Source organism: Erpetoichthys calabaricus, chromosome 2 (genome assembly GCF_900747795.2).
Source record: "Erpetoichthys calabaricus chromosome 2, fErpCal1.3, whole genome shotgun sequence".
In the NCBI taxonomy this organism is placed as follows: domain Eukaryota; kingdom Metazoa; phylum Chordata; class Cladistia; order Polypteriformes; family Polypteridae; genus Erpetoichthys; species Erpetoichthys calabaricus.
In genome coordinates, this window is record NC_041395.2 from 2,823,101 (window position 1) to 2,849,934 (window position 26,834).

Genomic DNA, 26,834 nt, shown 5'->3' on the forward strand with positions numbered 1-26,834 from the left:
GCAATGGGCTTTAACCCTGCCTCTTGACAGCCCCCCAGCCTTGACTGTCTAAGAAGACAAGGAAAAACTCGCAAAAAACCCTTGTAGGGAAAAAATGGAAGAAACCTGGGAAAGGCAGTTCAAAGAGAGACCCCTTTCCAGGTAGGTTGGGCGTGCAGTGGGTGTCAAAAAGAAGGGGGTCAATACAATGCACTACAATACACAAAACAGAACAAATCCTCAATACAGTATAAAAATAAAAATTTTACAAGTACGGAGCAGAATTTAACAGTAGAAAATATCACATAATAAGATTTGGATTTGTTTAGAGTCCTGGAGACCTCATCCATCAAGTTGCCTCCCCCATTTGGCCATTCCACGGCTGAATCAGCGGCTGGGCCAGCCAATCTGATGACAGGACCCCTCTACCCCACGATTCCTGCGATCCTCTATCAGGGATGACTTTACCTTAGGCAGGCAAAACAACTTGGCAGGTGGGCCGTGGTACCAAGTGCAACATTTGAGTACCGAAAAGATAAACAGAATAGGTGAGGGTTAGTATCCAATTATAACTGTCATGTTACTTATGTTTTAGTGCTAATGACTAACAATAGAGATGCAGTCTGTACAGTTAATCAGCAGCTCTAGTCAGGGTGTGCTAAACTGAAGTAGTGAGTCTATATTACTTAGGCCCAAGAAGCCATAATATTAATTATTTGTCCTGTATTGCCACCAACTATTTCTGTCTATATGGCCCTAATAACCCCAGTTCCTAAAAGCACTGTTAACACTGTCCCACAGACTTCATTTCCCTTATACCATGTTCTACAAACTTTAAAGGTTTGTACTATACCCTGTATCTAATTTAGCAAGTTTAAACCTTAAAACCTAATGTCATACAATGTGTGTCCTAATGTTGTATCTAATCCAAATGCAAAGTTCCTAATATATTAATATTCACATTTGTTCCATCTTTCTGTATAAATTACTATTACACAATAAAATTTATATTCTTCATGAAAAAAACACTAGTTATCAAACAAATGGTGCATTTTTCTTGCATCAAGAGACTTCTAGTTTAAACTACCTTCACCTTATAGCAATAGATTTAGACATTTTGTCCTGAGTGTCTCTATTCCCAAAACACTTGACTGTCCCTCAAGTTTACTACCATTCTTCATAGATAACAAATTTCCCTTTATGTTAAACTCTTATTATTTATTCTGTTATTAAAATCAATAACCAACAACTGACTGACTTTTGACTGGTAATGCAGCAAGTGCCAATAATTATGTGTTAAATTTTAACTAACAGTACAAATTACATACAAACATTAATCTTTAAACCTTTTTTTCACCAAGTATCATTAGAACACTAGAACACTTGAGACGAGAACAGGCCATTCCGCCCAACAAAGCTCGCCAGTCCTATCCACTTATTTCTTCCAAAAAAACATCAAGTCGAGTTTTGAAAGTCCCTAACATCTTACTGTCTACCACACTTTCAATTCAATTCAATTCAATCCTCTTCGTCCCTTGTGGGACATAAGGCTTCAATGAGCTCCCTCCATCATCTGCAATCCTTTGCAGCATGTTGTGCTTCTCCCCATGACAGGTTCATCTTTTGAAGCTCTTGTACCACCGTTCTACGCCAGGTGTTTTTGGGTCTTCCAGTTTTTCTTTTTCCAGGTGGTGTCCATCTTAAGGCAACTCTTGGGATGCAGTTTTGCTCCATCCTTAACACATGTCCAAGCCATCTTAAGCGTCTTAATGTAATGTCCTTGGTGATGCATTGACTGTTTCTTTTCTTGCATAATTGTTGGTTTGATATTTTGTTGGGCCAAAAGATCTGGCAGATTAGTCTGAGACATCTGTTGTGGAAGACCTTGAGTCTGTACTGACCACACGCCAACACTCTGAACCATACAGGAGGACAGACTTTATGTTGCTGTTGTACAGGAGCATCTTTGTTTTTAGGCTGTATTGTTTAGACCTCCAGATGGAACGGAGTTGGGAAAAGGCACCCTGAGCCTTTCCCAGCCTTGCTCTAATGTCTTTACAGACACGCTGTCCTTGTTGATAAGGCTGCCAAGGTAGGTAAAGTCCTCCACAAACTCGAGTGGTGCTCCATTTACCTGGATGGGTGCTGTGGGGAAGGAGTTTATGCACATCACTTGGGTTTTGGAGGTGTTGATGTTAAGTCCGGCCTGTCTGGCATATTTATGAAACCTGTCAGTTTTTGATTGCATGTTAGAGTGGTTTGTTAAAAGGAGAGCAACGTCGTCTGCAAAGTCCAGGTCTTCCAATTGAGAGGACAGGGTCCATTGGATGCCTCTGGGTTTGTCTGCTATTGTATTGGTTGTGATCCAGTCTATTGCAAGTAGGAAGAGGATGGGAGAGATGATGCACCCTTGTCTCACTCCGGACTGTACAGGGAACCATTCAGTGAAAGTGTTGCCCATAAGGACACTACACTCAAATTTTTCATAGAAGATTTTTATGTTTATCTTATTTGGGATTCCTTAGTACTGGAGTATCATCCAAAGGGTGTTACGATGGACACTATCAAATGCTTTCTTGAAATCAACAAAGTTGATGTACAGGGGTGTGTTCCATTCTAAGCACTGCTCTAAGATGTTTCGCAGTGCAAAGATCTGGTCTATACATCCTCTTTTTTTCCTAAAGCCTGCTTGTTCTTGTCTAAGCTTGGAGGCAATAGCTGGCTCCATTCTGTTAAGGAGGACTCTGCAGAACACTTTGCTTGGGATGGGCAGAAGGCTGATTCTTCTCCAGTTGTCACAGTTTATGGTGTCGCCTTTCTTTGGGGTTTTGACAATGAGGCCCTTAGACCAGTCTTCAGGGATGGTATCGCTGTTCCAGATATTTTGGAAGAGATTGGTAAGGACTTTAGTTGATGTTAAAATATCGGTCTTCAGCATTTCCGCATGGATTGCATCCAGGCCACATGCCTTGCCACTCTTTAGGGATAGAATGGCAGTTTTAACCTCGGAAAGGTCAGGGGGATTGATGTTGATATCCAGGATGTAGTCTGTTGTTGTGATGTTTACCACACTACTTGGTAGCTTATTCCAAGTTTCTATCGTTCTTTGTGTAAAGAAAAACTTCCTAATGTTTGTGCGAAATTTACCCTTAAAAAGTTTTCAGCTGTGTCCCCGTGTTCTTGATGAACTCATTTTAAAATAACAGTCTCAATCCACTGGACTAATTCCCCTCATAATTTTAAACACTTCAATCATGTCTCCTCTTAATCTTCTTTTGTTTAAATTGTAAAGGCTCAGCTCTTTTAATCTTTCCTCATAATTCAACCCCTGTAGCCCTGGAATCAGCCTAGTCGCTCTTCTCTGGACCTTTTCTAGTGCTGCTATGTCCTTTTTGTAGCCTGGAGACCAAAACTGCACACAGGACTCTAGATGAGGTCTCACCAGTGTGTTATAAAGACTGAGCAGAACCTCCTGTGACTTGTACTCCACACATCAAGGCGCTATATACTATGACTCCTAAATCCTTCTCATAAGGTGGACTCTCAATTTTCCCACCGCCCATTGTGTATTCAAACCTAACATTTTTACTTCCAATGTGTAATACTTTACATTTACTGACATTAAATTTCATCTGCCACAAATCTGCCCAAGCCTGTCTGCTATCCAAGTCCTTCTGTTATGATATAATGGATTCCAAATTATCTGCTAATCCACCTATCTTGGTATCATCTGCAAACTTAACCAGCTTGTTACTTATATTCCTATCTAAATCATTTATATTTATTAAAAATAGCAGCAGCCCTAGCACTGCCCCCTGCTGGTCACCACTCTTAACATCGGCCAGTTCTGATGAGGTTCCTCGCACCATCACCCTTCCTGTGTCTGAGCCAGTTCTATACCCGTCTCCATGCCACACCCTGAACTCCCACTTCTTTTAATTTGATGCCCAACCTCTCATGTGGCACCTTATCAAATGCTTTCTGAAAGTCCAGATAAATAATATCATCTGCTCCACTCTGATTGTGTCCTTTTGTGGCCTCCTCATAGAATTCCAGCCTGTTAGTAAAACATGACCTCCCTCTTCTGACCCCACGTTGACTGTTATACAATACAATACAATACAGTTTATTTTTGTAGAGCCCAAAATCACACAAGAAGTGCCACAATGGGCTTTAACAGGCCCTGCCTCTTGACAGTCCCTCAGCCTTGACTCTCTAAGAAGACAAAGAAAAACTCCCAAAAAAACCTAGTAGGGAAAAATGGAAGAAACCTTGGGACAGGCAGTTCAAAGAGAGACCCCTTTCCAGGTAGGTTGGACATGCAGTGGGAGTCAAAAGAAGGGGGTCAATACAATACAATACAGTACAGTACACAGAACAGAACAAATCCTCAATAAAAAAAAAAAAATATATAAAAATTTTACAAGTACGGAGCAGAATTTAACAGCAGATGATATCACATAATAAGATTTGGATATTTTTAGACTCCTGGAGACCTCATCCATCAAGCTGCCTCCCCCATTTGGCCATTCCATGGCTGAAACAGCGTTGGGCCAGCCAATCTGATGAAAGGACCCCTCTTTATCACAATTCCTGCGATCCTCCATCAGGGATGACTTTACCTTAGGCAGACAAAACAACATGGCAGGTGGGCCATGGCACCAAGTGGCACATTTGAATACCGAGAAGAGAAACAGAATAGGTGATGGTTAGTATCCAATTCTAACTATTGTGTTACTTATGTTTTAGTGCTAATGACTGACAACAGAGATGCAGTCTGTACAGTTAATCAGCAGCTCTAGTCAGGGTGTGCTAAACTGAAGTTGTGAGTCTTCATCCGGGATTTAAAAGCTGAGACCGAAGGGGCATCTCTTATAGTAGCAGGCAGACCACTCTACAGTTTAGGGGCCCTGTAACTAAAAGCTCAACCTCACATTGTTATTTTATTAATCCTTGGAATCATAAGCAGACCGGCATCTTGAGATCTTAATGTGCGCTCAGGTTTGTAAGTCATGATAAGTTCAGACAAGTAAGCCGGACCTCGACCATTTAATGCTTTATATGTTAAAAGGAGGATTTTGAAATCTGCCCTAAACTTAACCGGGAGCCAGTGTAACGATTTAAGAACTGGAGTTATGTGTTTATATTTTCTTGTTCTTGTAATAATTCTTGCAGCCGCATTTTGGATTAACTGGAGGCTGTATAGAGAACAGTTTGAACATCCAGTGAACACCTCATTGCATTAGTGAATCCTACTAGAGATAAATGCATGAATTCATTTCTCAGAATCCTGTTTATTTAAAAAGCGCCTTAATTTCCTAACATTTTTAAGATGGAAGAAACAGGATTTGGACAACTTTGTGATATGCGCTTTAAATGACATGCTAGAGTCAAAGATAAGTCAGAGATTGCGGGCTGATTCAGTAAAATTAATTGGGATTCCAACTGAGTTAAATGATGACAGAATATTGTTATGATCAGCGTCATTCCCTCCAACAATTAACATCTCTGTTTTCTGTGTTTAAAGACAAGTAGTTCTCATTCATCCACTCCTTTAATTCACTAACACAACTAATTAAAGACAACATCAGAGAAACGTCATTGGATTTAAATGAAAGGCATAACTGGGAGTGATCTGCATACGAGTGAAAATTAACATTATGTGTCATAATGAGAAGATCCCAGTGGAAGCATGTAAAGTGAAAACAGTAAAGGTCCGAGTACTGAGCCCTGCGGGCTCCACACAGTGGATGTTAGGACTGTTCCAAACAACTCCTGTCTTTACCATGTGCTGCTCAATCTTATCCTTAATTATGAAAACAAGTTTACCTAACCTCTCACCTTCTCTCTTTCTCTCATTTTTCCTAGGGCACGAAGCGGAAGCGGAAGCAAAGCAGAAGCGGACAATGGCCGACAGTGAGGTGAATCGCATTGCAACTGTAGTCGAGGAACTCCAGGCACTCGATGAACAGATTCAGAATCTTCTGTCCAGACGAAGATACCTCAGAGATCTGAAGGCTCGGCTGTTGGATAAACCGTCCTCGCCATCTGTTATCGGCGTAACATCAACCCCGCGTTGTGCCGCGCAAGTCACCTTCACCCCCGCACCTCGTAGGAGCGACACCGATGATGACCTTGGTGTATTTCAGCTATGCAGGCGGGGGTTCAAGGCCAGAACACCTCCATCGGCACAGGCAAGCATCGTAATCCAGAACCGGTTTGACCCTCTAAGCGTCCCCAGTTCGCCTTCAGCTCCTGGTGATGTAATTGTGGTAGGTGATTCTATTGTTAGGAACCTCAATATCACTTGCCCTAATAGAAAATCTTTTGTTTCTTGTTTTCCCGGTGCTCGTGTCCGAGATGTGACGAGACGTGCACCGGCGATCTACAAGAACAGGGCAGTTGGAGCCATTGTTATACATGCTGGTGTAAACGACATAAGGCACCGACAGTCGGAGATCCTCAAGGCAGACTTCACTGCATTAATTAAAGACACAAAGGAGAGGACCCCATCGGCAAAGATATTCATCTCGGGTCCACTCCCTCTCGTCAGACGATCAAACGAGTATTACAGTCGTCTGCTTGGTTTAAACAACTGGCTGCAGGGCTTCTGCAAGAATCAAGACATCGGGTTCATTAACAACTGGGACCTCTTTTGGGAAAGACCGCGTTTCTTCAAGCGAGATGGCCTGCATCCGAACAACTTCGGCGCCCGGGTCCTCTCCGAAAACATATCGAAGGTAATTCGTTTATCTTGACTATCTATCTCTGCTTTTAACCCCTTCCGAAATGCCACTCCTGTGTTTGGTCATGATAATTGTTTAAAAAAATCTTCCATAAAAGTGCGCAACATAAATACTGTAATAACCAATCTTAATGCACATAGAAAATCTAGGCAATACGGCATAAACGCCAATAATTTAATTAAAGTTACTACTTTAGATGAACAATGTATTAAAACTGTAAAAACAGATCATAGATTAAATAAAAAATACACGCAGAGCGGCGCTAATAAAAATAACTTAATTCCTGTTCCCTATATCAATAACGCACATAGTATTCATCTCTGCTCCTCCGAAACATTGAATATGGCACTATTAAATATTAGAGCTTTAACTAACAAGACGTTTTTTATCAACGACATTATTAGTGAAAAAAAAATAGATTTTATTGCACTAAGTGAAACGTGGCTTAGCTCAGATGGCGCAGCTGTTTTAATTGAATTTGCGCCTCCGGATTACAGTTTTACTCGTGCTGATCGCCAAGGAAAGAGAGGTGGAGGGCTAGCAAACATTTACTCTAGCAGGTTAAAATGTAAAAATATCAGTTTTGGTAAGTTCAAGTCTTTTGAGTATCTCGCCATTGTTATTCAGGGAGATTCTCACGTTCTAGTATTATCCGTGTATAGACCTCCTAAATTCAACGCGTCTTTCTTTGAGGAATTCTCTGACTTGATGTCAATCTTAATTACGAACTATGACGCACTCTTAATAGTCGGCGACTTTAATTTTCATGTAGATAATCAATGTGACCAAAAAGTAAAAGAATTTATGAACCTCCTGGACTCTTTTGATTTGAGACAGCTTGTTAATCAGCCTACACATAAAGCAGGTCATACGTTAGACTTAGTAATTACTAAAGGACTAAAAGTTGATATAAAGCAGGTCATTGATACGGGTCTTTCAGACCATTTTCTTCTACTTTTTAATATAGAAATAATGATAGAAAACACTCATGAGAAGCATATTGTTAAAAAACGCTTCTTTGACTCATCAGCAACTTTAAAACTTACAAACATTCTAACCAATCAGTCCGTTTATAGTGCCAACTATAATAGCGAGGAGAATGTAAATAGTAAGGTGGAAAGATTTAATACTAAAGTGAGGGCTGCTGTTGACTTAGTTGCACCTGAAAAGACAGTTAAAAAATCTTCTAGCATTGTTATACCTTGGAAGACCCAAAGAGTGTCTGATTTAAAGAGAAGATGCCGTAGAGCTGAGCGTAAATGGAGGAAGACTAAACTAACTATTGACTATGAGATATTAAAAGTTAAAATAACAGAATACAATAACACAGTCCGTCTTGAGAGGCGCTGCTATTTCTCTAAGATTATAAATAACAATGCTAGTAATCCCAGAGTCTTATTTTCGACAATTGATCATCTGTTAAACCCAGGTAACTCAAAGGAATGCCTCCTAAGTACTTCCAGTAAAACCTGTGAGGCTATCGCTGTATTTTTCAATCAAAAAATTAATGATATTAGAAATAACATAGTATATCTCCCCAACACTAAGGATCCCCCGAAACCCCAGTACTCCATAATAAATAAATTAGAGTCTTTCACTAGGATAGATTTACCTGATTTACATAAAATAATTTCTCAAATGAAACCCTCCACCTGTGCCCTTGACCCAATACCAACAAATTTTTTCAAAGAAGTATCGGGTGTGCTTATTGATAATGTTCTTGACATAGTAAATTTGTCATTAGATACGGTGGTCTTCCCAGACTGTCTTAAGACTGCGGTAGTTAAACCCCTACTTAAGAAAAATAATCTCGACCCCTCTTCTCTTGAAAATTATAGACCCATCTCTAACCTGCCTTTCTTAAGTAAAATTCTAGAGAAGGCAGTCATTATGCAGTTAAATGAGCACCTCAATAAACATGCTATTCTTGATAAATTTCAGTCAGGTTTTAGAACAAATCACAGCACAGAAACTGCACTCGTTAAAGTAGTAAATGACTTGCGGGTAAATGCAGACAGAGGCCATTTATCTGTTCTCATCCTCTTAGATTTGAGTGCCGCATTTGACACTATTGATCATAATATTCTTAAGAATCGCCTTAGTCAATGGGTGGGCCTCTCTGGCAGTGTCTTAAACTGGTTTGAATCCTACCTGGCAGGGAGAAAATTCTTTGTTAGTTGTGGTAATTATAACTCAAAGACACATGATATTCTATATGGTGTTCCACAAGGCTCTATCCTGGGTCCGCTGCTCTTCTCAATCTACATGCTTCCATTAGGTCAGATTATCTCGGGACATAACGTGAGCTACCACAGCTATGCTGATGACACACAGCTGTATTTATCAATAGCACCTGATGACCCCAAATCTCTTGATTCGCTAACACAATGTCTAACCTGTATCTCAGAATGGATGAATAGTAACTTTCTCAAATTAAATAAAGAAAAAACTGAAATCTTAGTGATTGGCAATAATGGATACAATGAGGCTATTAGAAATAAACTGGATGCATTAGGATTAAAAGTCAAATCGGAGGTAAAAAGCTTAGGGGTAACCGTTGATTGTAATCTGAATTTTAAATCGCATATTAATAAAATCACTAGGACAGCATTTTTTCACCTAAGGAACATAGCAAAAGTTAGACCTCTTATATCATCGAAAGATGCAGAGAAATTAGTTCATGCGTTTGTCTTTAGTCGGCTAGATTACTGTAATGCACTCCTCTCAGGACTACCCAAAAAAGACATCAATCGTTTGCAGTTAGTGCAGAATGCAGCTGCTAGAATCCTTACCAGGAAAAGAAAATCCGAACACATTTCTCCAGTTTTGATGTCACTACACTGGTTACCTGTGTCATTCAGAATTGACTTTAAAATTCTGCTTATGGTTTATAAAGCTTTAAATAATCTCGCCCCGTCTTATATATCGGAATGTCTGACACCTTATATTCCAAATCGCAACCTCAGATCCTCAACTGAGTGTCTCCTTAGAATTCCAAGAGCAAAACTTAAAAGAAGTGGTGAGGCGGCCTTCTGCTGTTATGCACCTAAAATCTGGAATAGCCTGCCAGTAGGAATTCGCCAGGCTAATACAGTGGAGCACTTTAAAAAACTACTGAAAACACATTACTTTAGCATGGCCTTCTCATAACTTCACTGTAATTTAATCCTGACACTCTGTATATCCAATTCATTATAATAACTATTCATTCAAAATTTGTACTAACCCCTACTCTCTCTTCTGTTTTCTTTTCCGGTGTCCTATTGGTGGTGGCTTGTGCCACCACCATCTACCCAAAGCACCATGATGTTCCAACAATGATGGATGGATTAAAAGCCAGAAGTCTGTATAACCATCAGCATCAAGTGACTCCGTGAGAACCCTAACTACAAAGAGGACTATTTCATTTATGTTAGGTAGAATGCCCAAAGGGGACTGGGCGGTCTCGTGGCCTGGAACCCCTACAGATTTTATTTTTTTCTCCAGCCTTCTGGAGTTTTTTTTTGTTTTTTCTGTCCACCCTGGCCATCGGACCTTACTCCTTTCTATGTTAACTAATGTTGTCTTATTTTAATTTCTTATTTGTCTTTTATTCTTCTTTTCTTCATTATGTAAAGCACTTTGAGCTACTTTTTGTATGAAAATGTGCTATATAAATAAATGTTGTTGTTGTTGTTAATAATCGTGATGCCTGTTAAGCTTACTGGCCTATAGTTGCTTGGATCTTCCCAGTCCCCCTTTTTATATAATGGGATGAGGTTTGCCATTTTCCAGTCCTTCGGAATCTCTCCAGTGCGCAGTGACTTCCTAAAAATCAATAGACTTACTAGAAACATCTATGTGGAGTATTTCCATTAATAATATAAAATTATGAAATAGTTACAAATATTTCATAAATACATATAGCTTAGGTGGCACGGTGGCACAGTGGGCCTCGCAGTAAGGAGACCTATCTGGGTTCGCTTCCTGGGTCCTCCCTGTGTGGAGTTTTCATGTTCTCCCCGTGTCTGCGTGGGTTTCCTCCCACAGTCCAAAGACATGCAGGTTAGGTGCACTGGCAATTCTAAATTGCTGCTAGTGTGTGCTTGGTGTGTGGGTGTGCGCCCTGCAGTGTGCTGGTGCCCTGCCCGGGGTTTGTTTCCTGCCTTATGCCCTGTGTTGGCTGGGATTGGCTCCAGCAGACAACCGTGACCTTGTAGTTAGGATATAGCGGGTTGGATAATGGATGAATGGATGGACATATAACTTATGAAAAAAAGAGTTTGTTTGCCTTGCTGTGTTGCAAATATTTAGCCTTTCCTCCCATACCAACCATAATTCTACGGTTCAAATCTTCCTTGAAAGACGTTGCTGCAGAAAAATAGAGATTAGGTTGTAGTTCCAACTCCTAGGTCAAAAAGAATTCAAGTATTTGGTCAAAAACTCATAAAATTGCAAAAAAGTGGATATAAGGCAAATCAAGGATAGTTAAAGTGGGCTCTGGCAAAGAACAGAGAAGCCTGCAAAGGAAATCAACATCTGGAACTCCTGGGCTAATGAATGAGGCTCTGGTCTGGATGGCATGCAGGCTGCCTTCTACGATTCTGGACCCACGATGATCTTTTGATGTCAATAGTTACCAGCACAGTTGAGATGTTAGCAGCAGGATCCCGTGATCCTTTGGATTGAACTGGACTGTACATTGTCCAGTAGTCAGTTAGATTATGGCCTGGTCCACGGCTTAATCCCCTCTCTGGTATGGCTTGCTTCTTCTTTGAGTTCGATGATTTGTGTTGTCTGCAGAACTTTAGCACAGCTCAGTCTCCAGGTTCAAATTCAAGTGCTGTCATAAGCAACATGTTAGGAAAATTAGCTTTAACCTGTAAGCGTAAAGATTTGTTCCATATTAGTCAGCATTGCAATATTTCATCTGTAATTTTTTTTACTCATGGACGTCAAAAATAGTGTCTCATGAGATATTAGGCCTGTTTTGTTGGGGGTACCCCTTATCAAAAATAACCCAAGCAGTAAAACAAATGGTCATTTTATCAAGTCTCTGCTTGTTTCTTGGTCAATTTGTTTTTAATGGCCAAAAATAAATGCACAAGTTTTCATTCATTGTATCCATTATGTTCCAAAATAGATACCTCAATTAAAAAAAATCCTCTACAGTTGTATCTAGTTTGGCCATTGTTGTGGACTCCACTCAATTAAAAGCATATTCATCATAACAAGTACATCACCACAATGTAAAGTCACACTTAATATGTCTACAGTACATACCAAAGGAAAAGCATTCATTTGTCTGAAAATATTCAAACTTTGGCACATAACATTCTTCGCTGTTATGAAAATAACTTTGCAAACTATATTAAATATGTCAACCTTTCCACCCTTAGAGGGAATATGGAGCAAGAGGTCAGTGAAAATGTCTGAACACAGTCCTGTTAATTATTACAAATTCATAATACAATACAATGCAATTTATTTTTGTAGAGCCCAAAATCATACAAGAAGTGCCACAATGGGCTTTAACAGGCCCGGCCTCTTGACAGCCCCCCTGCCTCGACTCTCTAGGACGACGAGAAAAACTGCCTTGTAGGGAAAAATGGGAGAAACCTTCCAGTCTTGAACTGGAGCCTAGACAGGCATTCTCAATCCCCTTTTCATCATGAATGTAATAAAATACCAGAGTCCTCCAGAGAACATATCATAGCAAGCAAAAGTCAAAGAAGAAACCCACAGTCTGGACTGGTAAATTCCTAGTTATTTCTGGAAATTAGATAAAAATAAACTAAAACAGTTAAGCTCCACATTGCCTTTCCCAGTATTGCTCTAATTATAGAATAAGGTTCAATTATGGGCGGCACGGTGGCGCAGTGGGTAGCGCTGCTGCCTCGCAGTTGGGAGACCTGGGGACCTGGGTTCGCTTCCCGGGTCCTCCCTGCGTGGAGTTTGCATGTTCTCCCCGTGTCTGCGTGGGTTTCCTCCCACAGTCCAAAGACATGCAGGTTAGGTGGATTGGCGATTCTAAATTGGCCCTAGTGTGTGCTTGGTGTGTGGGTGTGTTTGTGTGTGTCCTGCGGTGGGTTGGCACCCTGCCCGGGATTGGTTCCTGCCTTGTGCCCTGTGTTGGCTGGGATTGGCTCCAGCAGACCCCCGTGACCCTGTGTTCGGATTCGGCGGGTTGGAAAATGGATGGATGGATGGATGGTTCAATTATGTGAAGTCTTGGGATTTACATTATGTAGGAAAGAAATTTGTATTTCACTTCATCTAAGGCTAACAGGTTACTTTCAAAAGTTACTATTATCTTAAAATATATTTATCATTACTTCTCAACTTTTAATCTTAAAGCTAAGCAGTTTCTCTATTCATATCCCAGCTATTTATCTTTAACCTAATATTTTACTAAATAAATTGACACACACATTTCTACTTATGGCTTCAGAATTTAACAAGTGTCCAGAATGTCAAATTATAGAAAATAAAGCTAAACCCCATTATCAACTATGTAGTCATTCAAACATTAACATTCTAATTCACATTTAAAATATTCAAATTACTTGTGAACAAGGAGTGATGGGAAAATAATTCAACATCTCATACTGTATCATATGTCTTATAATGATATAATCTAAAATCTTACTTTTAATTTAAAAATGCTCTCATGGTAGTTAGTCCATTGTACCATTGCATACTGTGCTTTAAATAAAATATTTTGATATATAAAAATGAGCCTTGCTTAATATTGATTTCTTTTACCCAGGACCTCTTGTTAAGGTTATAGTCCATGCTTGCTTTTTCGTTGATGTCATCCAGAGATGCTTATTGCAGCTTCTCCAGAGCGATGATCTGCAGATAAAGCACAGTCTGCCCTTTTTGTTAGTTAACCTCCCTTTTGTACAGCATACAGTATCTTTGTACAGATCACTACCTGGACTGGAAGCCAGTGCTCATCACCAGCTTTCTTGCTATCCTAGAGAATGTCTTCTTTTTTACTTTAAATTTAATTTAAAATTACTAAAAGATCTTTCTTCCATTGGAGTATGGCCAGTACAGAATGGAAAAAGGCACACACATTTATACTAAAGTAGGAAATGTTTCATTGGAACCTAAACATATTCATTCTCAAAAGCTAACCCTAACTCTAGTCAGAAAACACTTCTATTCTAATGGCTTGAGGTCTAATCCAGCGCCTTAACCCCAAAAAAACAAATGAACAGGCCTCCTCCTACTGCTTCAGGTCCCACGATCGTGTCCTCCAGAGGGGAGTCCCCGCAGATGAGAACAAGTCTGTTCCAATTTCGCATCTTTTGAGATTCTGCTGGGAGTTCCCTCTGGTGTACAGAACACCTTAACGTTGGGTGCCAAAAACTGTGGTGGAAATTTAAGATCTTATTAAAGAGAGAAACGTCCTAAACAGGACAAGTCAGTAATCAGGCAGGAGAATAACTGTTCATTGTATCTTTTAATTACTCTTCAGCAAAATGCTTGGGAGGGAGCATTCTACAAAAGCGGCCTATTACAGCCTGGTCAGAGAAACAAAGAACAGAGGTTCATTTTATAAACTGTTGAATTTACATACAGTGTCAATCAATGCATACATAACTCTGGTTGGTTCATTGGTTTACACCCAAATGATTTATACAAAATAAAAGTCTATTATATTATACTAGCCAACCCGCGGCGTACCATAATCAGGCCGCTTTTTTAATGATTTTTAAGCACAGGGAAAAAAAATTAACATTTGAAAAATCCGGATGAGAGGGGAAGGACGCCCATTACGCCCCATCCGTCATGCTAGTCTGCTGATTTCTCGTTCAGTAACCTGTGAGTAGTGATGGGCGGGGTGAAGCCTTGCGAAGCATCAACACGTTTGAAGCAATTGTGTCAGAAATCGTATTGAAGCTTCGAAGCATTTGACACTCGCCTCTCTCGTGACACCTCCTGGCCATTTTCATTAACGTTACAGAAACTTATGATACACTTCAATGACGTCTGTTAAAAGTCATATTGCTTTTATTTTTTCGTAGCTACAGACTGACAATGAAGAGAAGGGTTCGTCAACAGCTTCTAGTGTCTGATGTCTAAAAAATATAAATATAACTAACGCCGACAGGCAGAATGCACTATACTATAGCAAGAGTTAAACAAAATAAGACACCTCACTCATGGATTCCCGGCTCTTTCAATTAGTATTTACTTTTGCACTGCATCATTATAATCGCTCCTGTTATTAGTATTATAATTAACCCTGATCTTTTCTTGAGATCACATTTAATAGCCTTAAATGTTTTCTTTGGTCTGTCTTAATTAAAACGGAGTAGACAGAAAATAAAGGTTTATCCCTGTACTTTGCCATGATATAGGTAAGCACATTTGAGAAAGAAAAGGTGAAATCCTTAAATCACAGATGTCATTATTCGATCAAGTATTAAAATCTGCAGTGCTTCGAAAGCTGGACACAGTGTCGAAACCTGAGTATTGAGCGGCCCATCACTACCTGTGAGTCACGTAGAGTTTTCGTTGTTGTTTGCGATTCTGGCCGCTTTTCGTGTACTGAGTTGTTCGGGAGTCACAGTTGAGAAACAATTTTTTAATGTCTTTTAAGCACAGGGGAAAAAATGAACATGTGGCCCGGTGCGTTCTTTAACTGCCTTGTGGCGCTGTAGTAGTACGGCTGCTTTGCAGTAAGGAGACAGTGGAAGATTGTGGGTTCGCTTCCCGGTTCCTCCCTGTGTGGATAGCAAATTATCCGCGATAAACAAACTGTTTTACACGCTGCAAACCAATCCGCGCCGCTTTTTCAATGTTTTTTAAGCAGAGGGAAAAAAATGAACATTTGCAAAATCCGTAACGCTGCTTTCAGTAAGTACAATGCACACGCGTTTAATTTGTCAGCCATCTTTTCTGGTTTGGGCCGCTTTTGCAGTGTTACCTCTTGTGTATATTATATCTTTAAATCGTTCGAGTTGCTAATTAACTAACTAACACCCATCCACTCAGCTTGTGTGAAAAAAATGCGCCCATACTTTCATCATTTTGTTGCAAAATATCAAAGACTTGGTGATCATGTTTTGTAGACTCAATATATATTGGCTTTTCACTCAGCGCTAGGGCGCGCATTCATCTCGGATTATTACATCCTGCTAGACTAATCTGCTACACGGCTGCGTTTGAAAAACCGACTTACCCCGGATGAGTTTCACCGGCATTGATGATTAGGAATCTGGTTGGAACAAAACCCTGCAGCCACAGGGGTTCACCAGGACTGAGTTTGGGAAACACTGCTGAACACAGACGAAACCGACTCAGGTGAGGAAAGGGGGCGGGCAAAGTGGTTGGAGCTATTGATTATTCAGTGTTGTTTGCCTGGGTGTCTGATCTGCTCAACAGGATCATAAATAAAAGGAAAACAATGTGAAGGCAATGTCACAGGTGATCCTGTGGTATAGCGGGTCCACAGCTCCCCTTCAAAAGCCCATTTTTAAATAAATAATCATCGCACTCACAGTGTAGCGAGGGGCGTGGAAGTGTGGCTGAAACGGTTTCAGGGTAGACTGGTGCTTCGGGCATTTCTCCCCAGTGCAGTGTGTGAGCGAGTGAGGAGAGAGAGAGAAAGCTGGTACGTTAGAGTGAGCGAGAGCAGGCTCGAAGGCAATGTGTTCCTGTGGTATAGCGGGTCCATAGCTCACCTTCAAAAGGCCATTTTTAATCAGGCGACTGACAGTAGTGGAGTCAGGCACAGAGAAGGTCAGCTGCAGAGAGAGCGCCTCGACTGTTGCAGGGCCTGAAGCAGGTGAGATGCTAATGAAAAAGAGGCACAGGGCTTATTGGTTTTTAAAGAGTGCTTCCTTCATTGTGTTTTAACTTCAGTTTTAAAGGATTGCGCGGCTCTCTCTTGCGCTGCCTGTGTGTGCCTCTGTCTCTCTGTGGCGCTGCCTCTGTGAGTGTGCGTGGCTCTCTCTCGCGCGCTGCCTGTGTGTGCGCTTGTCTCTCTCTCTGGCGTTGCCTCTGTGTGTATGTGTGTACCTCTGTCTCTCTGGCGCTGCCTCTGTGTGAACTAAGATTCCACTGAGGTTGACTAATGAAAAGTCAACGTGGCTCAGAGCTGCAAGTGGACTGTGGCACAGACAAACAGAAATGACGGCATGTTTTTCGAGGCGTCGCGTCCGAGTTGGTGGGCGTGGCTCTGTGATTCTTTCGTCGTATCCAATGGTCTAAGAGTTGGTGGCCGTGGCTCCTTCCTGCGTGCGCCGTTGGTGTCTTACTTGTCGGCGGTTTAGTGAATCCACGCCCCTTCCGGTGTGCTTTCCATGGTCGGCTACTTGTCTTCTGGCTTAGTGAATTATATATATAGATTCTGGTTCTTCTTATACCTTTGAGTTGTGCCACCACCCTTTAAATTTTTGTGCATATAACGACTGTCCATTCTCGTTTATAGGACATCTGCTGATTTCTTAGTCATCCTTCAGTACATTTTGTATATTACAGCAACCTTTCTTCTGGTACATTCTTTATTTACTTGACCATCTCAGTATTTTTCCTATTCAATTCTTTTATTTCAGTGTACATTTTGTTGTTCACTTGATCTTTATCTGGTTTCCGACATTTATTAACCCTTTATGCTATTTCTTAACACTAGAATTACCAAAACCTATGAAAAAACTTGTAAACCTGGCCCACCTTAAATCCGTTCGCACCTCTCTGTCAGTGTCTTTTGTCTTGTAAATGTGTTGATAAACAAAAGCAGCAAGCAGTCTGGTATCCCATCCTCCCAACGCCACAGAAACAGCAGAAACCTCTTCCAGTTCAAGCCTTGTTTATCAGGGAGTGAGGTACCAGGAGCTGTAAAGGCTAAAAAATGCAAGAAATGTTGAACACATACCTAAAAGACAAACTTTTTTCATGTTTTAGTACTAACAACAACATTTTTACATGAAGTGTATAATGTGTGAAGTCCAAATATCAAATAAGCACTTTCACAAAAGGTACAAATATAACAGAACAAGTGCGCTTTTATTCAAGACTATAACAAAGAAAAAGAAATCAGGTTAGTGTAGTTTGTTGTCAGGACATCTTTGGTAGTACAGCAGTAAGAACTGCTGACTCCTATTTGTGTCCCAAAATAAGTGTTTTGAGTAGTGAGTTGCTCTTATTGTTACTAGTATACAATAAAAACACACATTTGATTTGAGTCTGTAACAGCCGGTTCAGTTTTATTCTCTCAGTTGCGTTCACACTCGCCCCAATCTGACACTGCTGTTTTCACATAAAGACGTGCTATAACAGAGGTGAACTCAGATGAGGACGAGGGTTCTACAAAAAAGAAGTCTGAATGCATTTTCATACCATTGCTCGCATACTGAGTCCTGCATCCAAACAGCGCCATCTTTCGCCTTTACGCTTGTTGCAGCTGCGTTGTTCTTATGTGTGAGTGGACGTTTCTTGCAGGGAGGGCTTCTGCTCTCTTTTTCCGATGAAGAACATTTGTCCTCATCAGAGTTCACCTCTGTTATAGCACATCTTTATTTGAAAACTAACAGTGTCAGATCAGGGCAAACGAGAACGTGACTGAGAGAAAAAAACGAAATAAAAAAAAAAATGCTAACCTTTACATTTACACCAGCTGTTACAGACTGAAATGAAATGTATGTTTTTATTCTATAATAGTAACGATAAGAGTAGCTCACTATTCAAAACGATAAATCCAGAAAGAGCCCGGAAATTAACCTGGAACCTCTTGATTACGAGTCAGCAGCACTTACTGCTGCACCAGCCAAGCGCTCATGTCAGCGTTGTACCCTAACCCGGTTTCTTTTTCTTCGGTTATATTCTTAAATAAAAGTGCACTTGTTCTGTTATACGTGTACCTTTTATGAAAGTGTTTATTTCATGTTTGGACTTCAGTCTTCACCCATTATACACTTCATGTCAAAATTTTGTCAATACTACTATAACATGAAAAACGTTTCTGTTTAAGTTATGTGTTCAGCATTTTCTGCCTCACATTTGCTGTCATTCTACATTTACATTGATTGTTGTAGACATGAAACACACATGATATGCATATGTTCCAAATAACGATATATTATTTACCCTGTACAACTCCAGGCACCTCACACCGAGTTAAACAGACTTGAGCTGCGGTGTTATGGGGGCATTCAGTGCAAGAGCAGGCTGCTTGCTGCTTGTGCTGATCAACACATTTTCAAACAAAAGACGTGAAGAGGTGCAAAGGAATTTAAGTTGGGCCAGGATTGAGAGTTTTTTGTAGGCTTCAGGTATTCTTGTGTTAAACTATGTGTCTTTATTAGCATGTCATTTAAAGCACACATTGTCCAAAACATGTTTTTAGCTTAAAAATTTTGGGAAGTTAAGGTGTTTCCTAAATATGCAGGAAATTGAGAAATTAATTCATGCATTTATTTCTAGTAGGATTGTGAATTTCCCATTGGGATTAATAAAGTATCTATCTATCTATCTATCTATCTATCTATCTATCTATCTATCTATCTATCTATCTATCTATCTATCTATCTATCTACTGCAATGCGGTGTTCAGTGGATGTTCAAATTGTTCTTTATACAGCCTCCAGTTAATCCAAAATGCTGCTGCAATAATTACTACAAGATCAAGAAAATATGAACATATAACTCCAGTTCTTAAATCCTTACACTGGCGCCTGGTTAAGTTTAGGGCAGATTTCAAAATCCTCCTTTTAACCTTTAAAGCCTCAAATGGCCAAGGTCCAGCTTACTTATCAGAACTTATCATTACTTAAACACATCAAGATCTCAAGATGCTGGTCTGCTTATGATTCCAAAGATTAATAAAATAACAGTGGGAGGTCGAGCTTTTAGTTACAAAACTGTGGAGTGGTCTGCCTGCTACTATAGGAGATGCCCCTTTGGTCTCAGCTTTTAAATCCCGGCTGAAGACTCACTACTTCAGTTTAGCACACCCTGACTAGAGCTGCTGATTAACTGTACAGACTGCATCTCTGTTGTTAGTCATTAGCACTAAAACCAAAGTAACATGATATTTAGAATTGGATACTAACACTCACCTATTCTGTTTCTATTTTCAGTACTCGCATGTGACATTTGATATCAGTGTCCACCTGCCAAGTTGTTTTCCTGCCTATGGTAAGTCATCTCTGATAAAGGACCTCTGGAGTCATTGAGTAGAGAGGTCCTTTCATCAGATTGGCTGGCCAAGCACTGACTCAGCTGTGGAATGGCCAGTAGGGGGGAGGCAGCTTGATGGCTGTGGTCTCCAGGACTCTGAACAAATCTGAATCCTCATATGTGATATCATCTACTCTTGTATTTTTCCGTTTGTAGCTTATACTGTTTCTATTGTTGTATTGTATTCCTGAGATGGCAGTGTTAGATTGTCCATCTTGATCTGTGAAGAGGATCACTTGTGTTCTGTTCTGTGTGTTGTATTGTATTTACCCCATTTTTTGACACCCACTGCACGCCCAACCTACCTGGAGTGGGGTCTCTCCCTGAAATGGCCTCAACAATATGCACCCTTATAAAAAGTAATAAACTCTCACATTCATGGTGGTTTGTACAACATTTTCCGGACAATCTTTTCTTCTTCTTTTCATGTCTAGTCAGTCATTATGTTCATATTATTAGTGTTCATTTATTACACACTGTCAAAACGTGCAAATACAGATTACAATATTGTGAAAATAATTCATAATTTTCAATCAGAATCAAAAACACAAAATCTAAATATATGCAGCATTTGTGGTTTGGGTCAGAAGATTGGAAACTACCCTGCCCGTGATGTCAGTATGCGCTTAATCCAGTTAAGGGTCATGCGCAGAATTTGGCACAAGGCAGGATACCGAATTGTTTTTAAAAAGAAAAAAAAAAACATAATGACACTTTTTATACTTATTTAATAGAACAAGCTGTCCTATTTGATTTTATAGTGTGACATTGTGACGCAGTGGTAGTGTCACTGCCCTCTGGTAAGGAGACCTGGGTTTGTGTCCTGGTCCTCCCTAGGTGGAAGTTGCATGATCTCCAGTGTCTTCCAAAGGACCAACGACAGGCAGATTAGGTGCTAAATTAGCAAATGTAGTGTGTGTGTGTGTGTGTGTGTGTGTGTGTGCCCTGTGATCAACTGGTGCTTGTCCATGATTTGTTCACACCTTGTGCCCTTTGCTAGCTGGGACAGGCTCCTGTGACTCTGTTCAGGATTAAGTGAATTAGAAACTGACTGACTGATTTGCTTTTGTATGTTGTCTCTCCAGGCGACCCAACACTGATGTCTCACAACAAGGAGGCTGGTGGTCACATCCTAGTTCTTACCTGCATAAAGTGTACACCTGTCCTCATGGGTATCCTTAGGGTGCGCTGTTTTTCTCCCAAAGACATGCGGGTTAGGTGGACTGGTGATCCTATGATGGCCTGTGTGTGTGTGTGTGTGTGTGTGTGTGTGTGTGTGTGTGTGTGTGTGTGTGTGTTCACCCTACGGTGGAGTGACGCTCTGTCCAGGGATTGTTCCTGCATTGTGCCCAATGCTTGCTGGGATTGGCTTCAGCTACCCTATGACCTGCTCTGGATAAGCAGGTTAAGATGATGGATGGGTGGATGTTGCTTTGTGAGTTTTAAAATAAAAAACAAAAAATGAGCATTGAAAGTGGGAGTTTGCAGCAGCCTTCTATCACTGACCACCATCACACACAAGTGGTAAAGAAGGCCAATATGATTGTGTCACACAGCAGCCATCCTCTGCCTTCAAAGTGTCACTTGTGGCCATCAATCTGCTGATTTAGGGTCTTAAGCGTGAAGACCCCCAGACTGAAGTCCTCTTCTATCTCAGAGCTAGAAGGGCAGGCGCCTTCTGAATTCTAGTAGCTGCAGGATTCTTATTATGTGCTCTTTGTTATTATTGTTTAAGAATTGTTATTCTGATTTGTACAAGTCTTATGGTGTGTCTGCTGATTACAACAATGGCTGTCATGTGTGGTCTCTTTAATTATTTTCTTGTCCTTTATTTAACAATGTCCCATGTTTTGCACATTCCTTCTCCAGGGAAATTTCCCTCTGGGATAATAAAAGTCTGTCCTGAAGAATAAAAGCCACACACGCAAAGAGAGAACATGGAGATTCAACACTGGCAGTGACCGGCGAAGGACTGGAACAAAAACACTAAATCAAAAGGGGAAGAAGTGTGGACCACCACATCATAATACCTCCTGAATAAGGGGGTCTGAAATGTGGGGGCAACTCTTAAAGTGGAACAAGAAAAGCATCAGCTGAGCAGAGCAGAAATAAAGGAACTGAGAGTCCATCAGGAATCATCTGATACAGTGCAGACCATAATACCTTAAAACACAATTTATGGGTCTCATTTACTGGTGCACTCATACCTCACATGAACAAATAAAGAAACAAACAAACTCATGCTTTGAAGAAATGATTGTTTTATTTTACAAAAAATAATCCTGTTATTTCACACACATTTCAGCTGCTTGCTGTTCACATCACCACAGAGGACCATTTTGTCTCCTCAGGTCCAGCATGAAGGGATGAAGCAGACATGGAGTGGACAATCCAGAGCCCCAAACCTCCACCAAAGCACTGGGTGCTCGTCCATCACAGGCCACGGGGAGAACACGACAACTGCAGACATTTATCAGGCCGGCGTGAAGGCTCTGCGTGGACACATTGAATGGGCAGGCACTCAGCGGCCTTTGGATTCTCAGCGCTGGCTTCACGTCTTCATGGATTATTGATGTGTTTTATTGTGTGGTGTGGATTGTTAAATATCACAATAGCTTTATTATTTACTGAAAATGATAATGTGATGAGTGCGGTGGGTTGGCACCCTGCCCGGGATTGGTTCCTGCCTTGTGCCCTGTGTTGGCTGGGATTGGCTCCGGCAGACCCCCGTGACCCTGTGTTCGGATTCAGCGGGTTGGATAATGGATGGTTGGATGGATAATGTGATGACAGGGAATCTTACATTCTGCCGTTGTATGGTCCTCAAAGGTGTGATTTTACAAGGAATTCACTTTATTCTTTTTAAAATCTGCTAAACAGACAACTTGAACAGCATTAATGAAATATAAAATGTCTCCCTGTATATTATATGCTAAATTTGTACAAATGTACTTTACTGCTGTAACCTTAATAGATAGAGAACTGATGATTTTAAAGGTGATTAAAAATCATTTAAAGGTGGTTTTAAAAGGAAGTAAGAACTTTTTAACAAATTAAAATGGCAGGCAGTAAGTTATTCAGATACAAATGTAATTCTGTTATTAAAGTTTAAGTTTCTGTTTTTCTAGAATTGAGCACAATGCTGTTCTTTAAAGTATGAATTGTGTTCTGTATGAGGTGTGCAGCTGGGGCTAATGAGACTTCACAAATATTAACAAATGTCAGTCTAAAGTAGCAAATCCTACGTTTAATTGTGGACATCAAACCTCATTTGACCTTCTCAGTCGTCCGTGTCAGTTCCTCACAGTCACCTCAGTGAAGTCATTTTGTGAGGAGTGAAGGCCGACTGCTCCGTCTGCAGTCGTCTCTTATCTGCAGCCTTATTTAGGAGCGCAGATTTCAATGCAGAAATGGGAAACATCAGCGTCAAAAGTAAAATGAAAAATTTAACATGATACAAAACTACAATATTGAAGGAAATGCTATCTTGTAGGATTTGATTCTTAAACAAACCACCACTGGCCTGACCACAGCTGAACAGCACTTGCTGCGGAGTTTTTAGTTATGAAATCTGAAAGTCTGCGTAAATTGAAAGTCCAGATGTGAAAAGATCTTTAAATTTGCAATTGCTGGGGGAAAACTCAAGACATTTAGTCAGTCATTGTCCAACCCGCTATACCCTAACACAGGGTCACGGGGGTCTGCTGGAACCAATCCCAGCCAGCACAGGGCGCAAGGCAGGAAACAAATCCTCGGGCAGGGCACCAGCCCACCACAGGGCACACACACACGCCAAGCACAATTTAGGATCGGCAAAGCACCTCACCTGCATGTCTTTGGACTGTGGGAGGAAACCCACAAAAACACGGGGAGAACATGCAAACTCCACGCAGGGAGGACCCAGGAATCAAACCCAGATGGGTCTCCTTACTGCCAGGCAACAGCGCTACCCACTGTGCCACTGTGCTCCCCTCAAGACATTTAATTTATGATTAAATATGTGATTCTGTCCCAAAGTAATGCAAATCACAATAATCATTTCAGAATATAAAAATAAATAAAGTCATCAAGAAACTATGAATTATTTATATCAGTTGCCAGGAATCTTGAACTGTTTATTAAAAGATTCTAATAATGAGAAGTTTAAGGAAATTGTCAAATAAGAAATATTCATAAACAGCCCACAGTCAACACCAACAGAGCAAATATATATTTGTTCAAGTCTGTACGTTTATAGCAAATTGACCAGTGAAGAAGCTGGACTAAATATTTTAAACGTCAGGATTATTTTAAGTGCTTTTCGGAACCAGGAATAAAAAAAAGCATAAAGAATTGGATTAATTCCAAAATTCACTTCACTTACCAATGCAAAGAAATTGTGCAGGATACGTGTGACATAAGTACTGTAATCAGCACTCAGAGTGAAGATATTAATAGGCAGCCAGCAGATCATAAACACCCCCACGACTATTCCTAATGTTTTTGCGGCTTTCCTTTCAGACGGTTTTGATATTTTTCTGTCACTCAGCTCCACAGTTTGACTCTTTTCTGTCATACAGTTGATGGCTCTTGAATGGCTTCTGGCAACTACAAATATTCTGATATAAAAACCAATCATTAGGAAATAAGGAATAAAAAAAGTTATGAGTAAGAAAAAAATGGCCATACCATTTGAAGTAAACAGTATACAAGTTTGTTCGCATATGTCTGTTACAAAATGACTAAAATATACAAATATCCCTGTGAGTAAAAGTGCAAACAGCCACACTACAGCAATGCTGATCTTTGCAACAGTCAAAGTTATTTTTGAGCTGTAAAAGAAAGGATGGCAGACAGCAATGTAGCGATCAATGGATATTAAAACCACATTATATAACACAACTACACTAAGAAAATTTACAAAGAACTGACAGAAATAACAATAAATAACTCCAAAGTACCAGCAAGTTTGAATCAGGAGAATCAAAGTGACTGGCATCACAAAGAAACCCACTAAGAGATCGGCCACAGCAAGTGACAGGATCAGAAAGTTAGTCGGCGTGTGCAGCTTAACAAAGTGAAAAATCGAAATGATGACAAAGAGATTTCCACAGACTGTCGATAAAAGCAAAAGACATGAGAAAATGTAAAAAAGTACATAAATTTCAGTTTCATAGATCAGTTTAGGACAAGATGCATTACTGTGAGGAAAGCAAAGACCCAATTTCATGTGACTCAAGTCCATGTTTGCCACTTGTGTGATGCCATCGTGAGCAGAGCCGTCCTGCCTGCAGATGAACAGTGAGATGTTTACACACTCAGGCTCTGGGACTGCCATATTCTCTCTGCTGACGTAATTCACATGAGGCGTCTCTCTGCATTGTTTCACAAATTCTCTCAGGATGTTTATTTGTTGATTTCAGTTCTTATTCACTAATGAGTTCATCAAATCACAGATGACTTCTTGTGTATGCTGGGGCCGCAGTGGCCTCTCCTCACAGCTCCTCACACTTGGATCTGAACTCTGGTCCAGCTGCTGGCCATCTGTGGGTTGCTTGTTCTCCCTCTGCCTTCTTTCCACAGGCACTCTAACATTTTTACAACATAACAGCAGGCAGCGCATTAAATCAGCAGGTTCACACGAGCTGAGGTTGTGCCCAGTGGTGGTCCGACACTCCATCCTGTCCTGTGTGGCTCAGAGCCCCTCTGACACCTGTGAGCTGAACCTGCGTGGAGTGTGCTGGACCACCCTGTGCTCATGAGTGACCCAAACAGACACACACACACACACACATAGTTGAATAAAATCATCCATCCATCCTCTTCCGCTTATCCGAGGTCGGGTCGCGGGGGCAGCAGCTTGAGCAGAGATGTCCAGACTTCCCTCTCCCCGGCCACTTCTTCTAGCTCTTCCGGGAGAATTCCGAGGCGTTCCCAGGCCAGCCGAGAGACATAGTCCCTCCAGCGTGTCCTGGGTCTTCCCCGGGGCCTCATCCCAGTTGGACGTGCCCAGAACACCTCACCAGGGAGGTGTCCAGGAGGTATCCTGATCTGATGCCCAAGCCACCTCATCTGACTCCTCTCAATGCGGAGGAGCAGCGGCTCTACTCTGAGCCCCTCCTGGATGACTGAGCTTCTCACCCTATCTTTAAGGGAAAGCCCAGACACCCTGCAGAGGAAACTCATTTCAGCCGCTTGTATTCGCGATCTCGTTCTTTCGGTCACTACCCATAGCTCATGACCATAGGTGAGGGTAGGAACATAGATCGACTGGTAAATTGAGAGCTTTGCCTTACGGCTCAGCTCCTTTTTCACCACGACAGACCGATGCAGAGCCGTCATCACTGCGGACGCCGCACCGATCCGGCTGTCGATCTCACGCTCCATTCTTCCCTCACTCGTGAACAAGACCCCGAGATACTTCAACTCCTCCACTTGAGGCAGGATCTCGCTCCCAACCCTGAGAGGGCACTCCACCCTTTTCCGGCTGAGGACCATGGTCTCAGATATGGAGGTGCTGATTGCCATCCCAGCACCTGCAAATCTGAGACCATGGTCCTCAGCCGGTAAAGGGTGGAGTGGTTCCCTGCCGGGTTTGGTTCCCTGCCTTGTGCCCTGTATTGGCTGGGATTGGCTCCAGCAGACCCCCGTGACCCTGTGTTCGGATTCAGCGGGTTGGAAAATGGATGGATGGATGATTGCCATCCCAGCCGCTTCAGACTCAGCTGCAAACCGATCCAGAGAGCTGAAGATCACGGCCTGATGAAGCAAACAGGACAACATCATCTGCAAAAAGCAGTGACCCAATCCTGAGTCCACCAAACCGGACCCCCTCAACACCCTGGCTGCGCCTAGAAATTCTGTCCATAAAAGTTATGAACAGAATCGGTGATAAAGGGCAGCCCTGGCGGAGTCCAACTCTCACTGGAAACGGGTTCGACTTACTGCCGGAAATGC

General features: G+C 41.2%; 1 protein-coding gene across 2 annotated transcripts in view; it reads right to left on the minus strand.

Annotated features, from left to right (window-relative positions):
- Positions 1-25,191, minus strand: part of LOC127526733 (trace amine-associated receptor 13c-like) — a 430,516-nt gene extending 405,325 nt beyond the window's left edge. For both annotated transcript variants that reach the window (XM_051923233.1, XM_051923234.1), the window contains exon 1: positions 24,128-25,191. In XM_051923233.1, the coding sequence (XP_051779193.1) occupies positions 24,130-25,122 (993 nt within the window). In that variant the 5' untranslated portion in view covers positions 25,123-25,191 and the 3' untranslated portion in view covers positions 24,128-24,129. The remainder of the gene's footprint in view (positions 1-24,127) is intronic.
- Between the last annotated feature and the right edge of the window lie 1,643 nt (positions 25,192-26,834).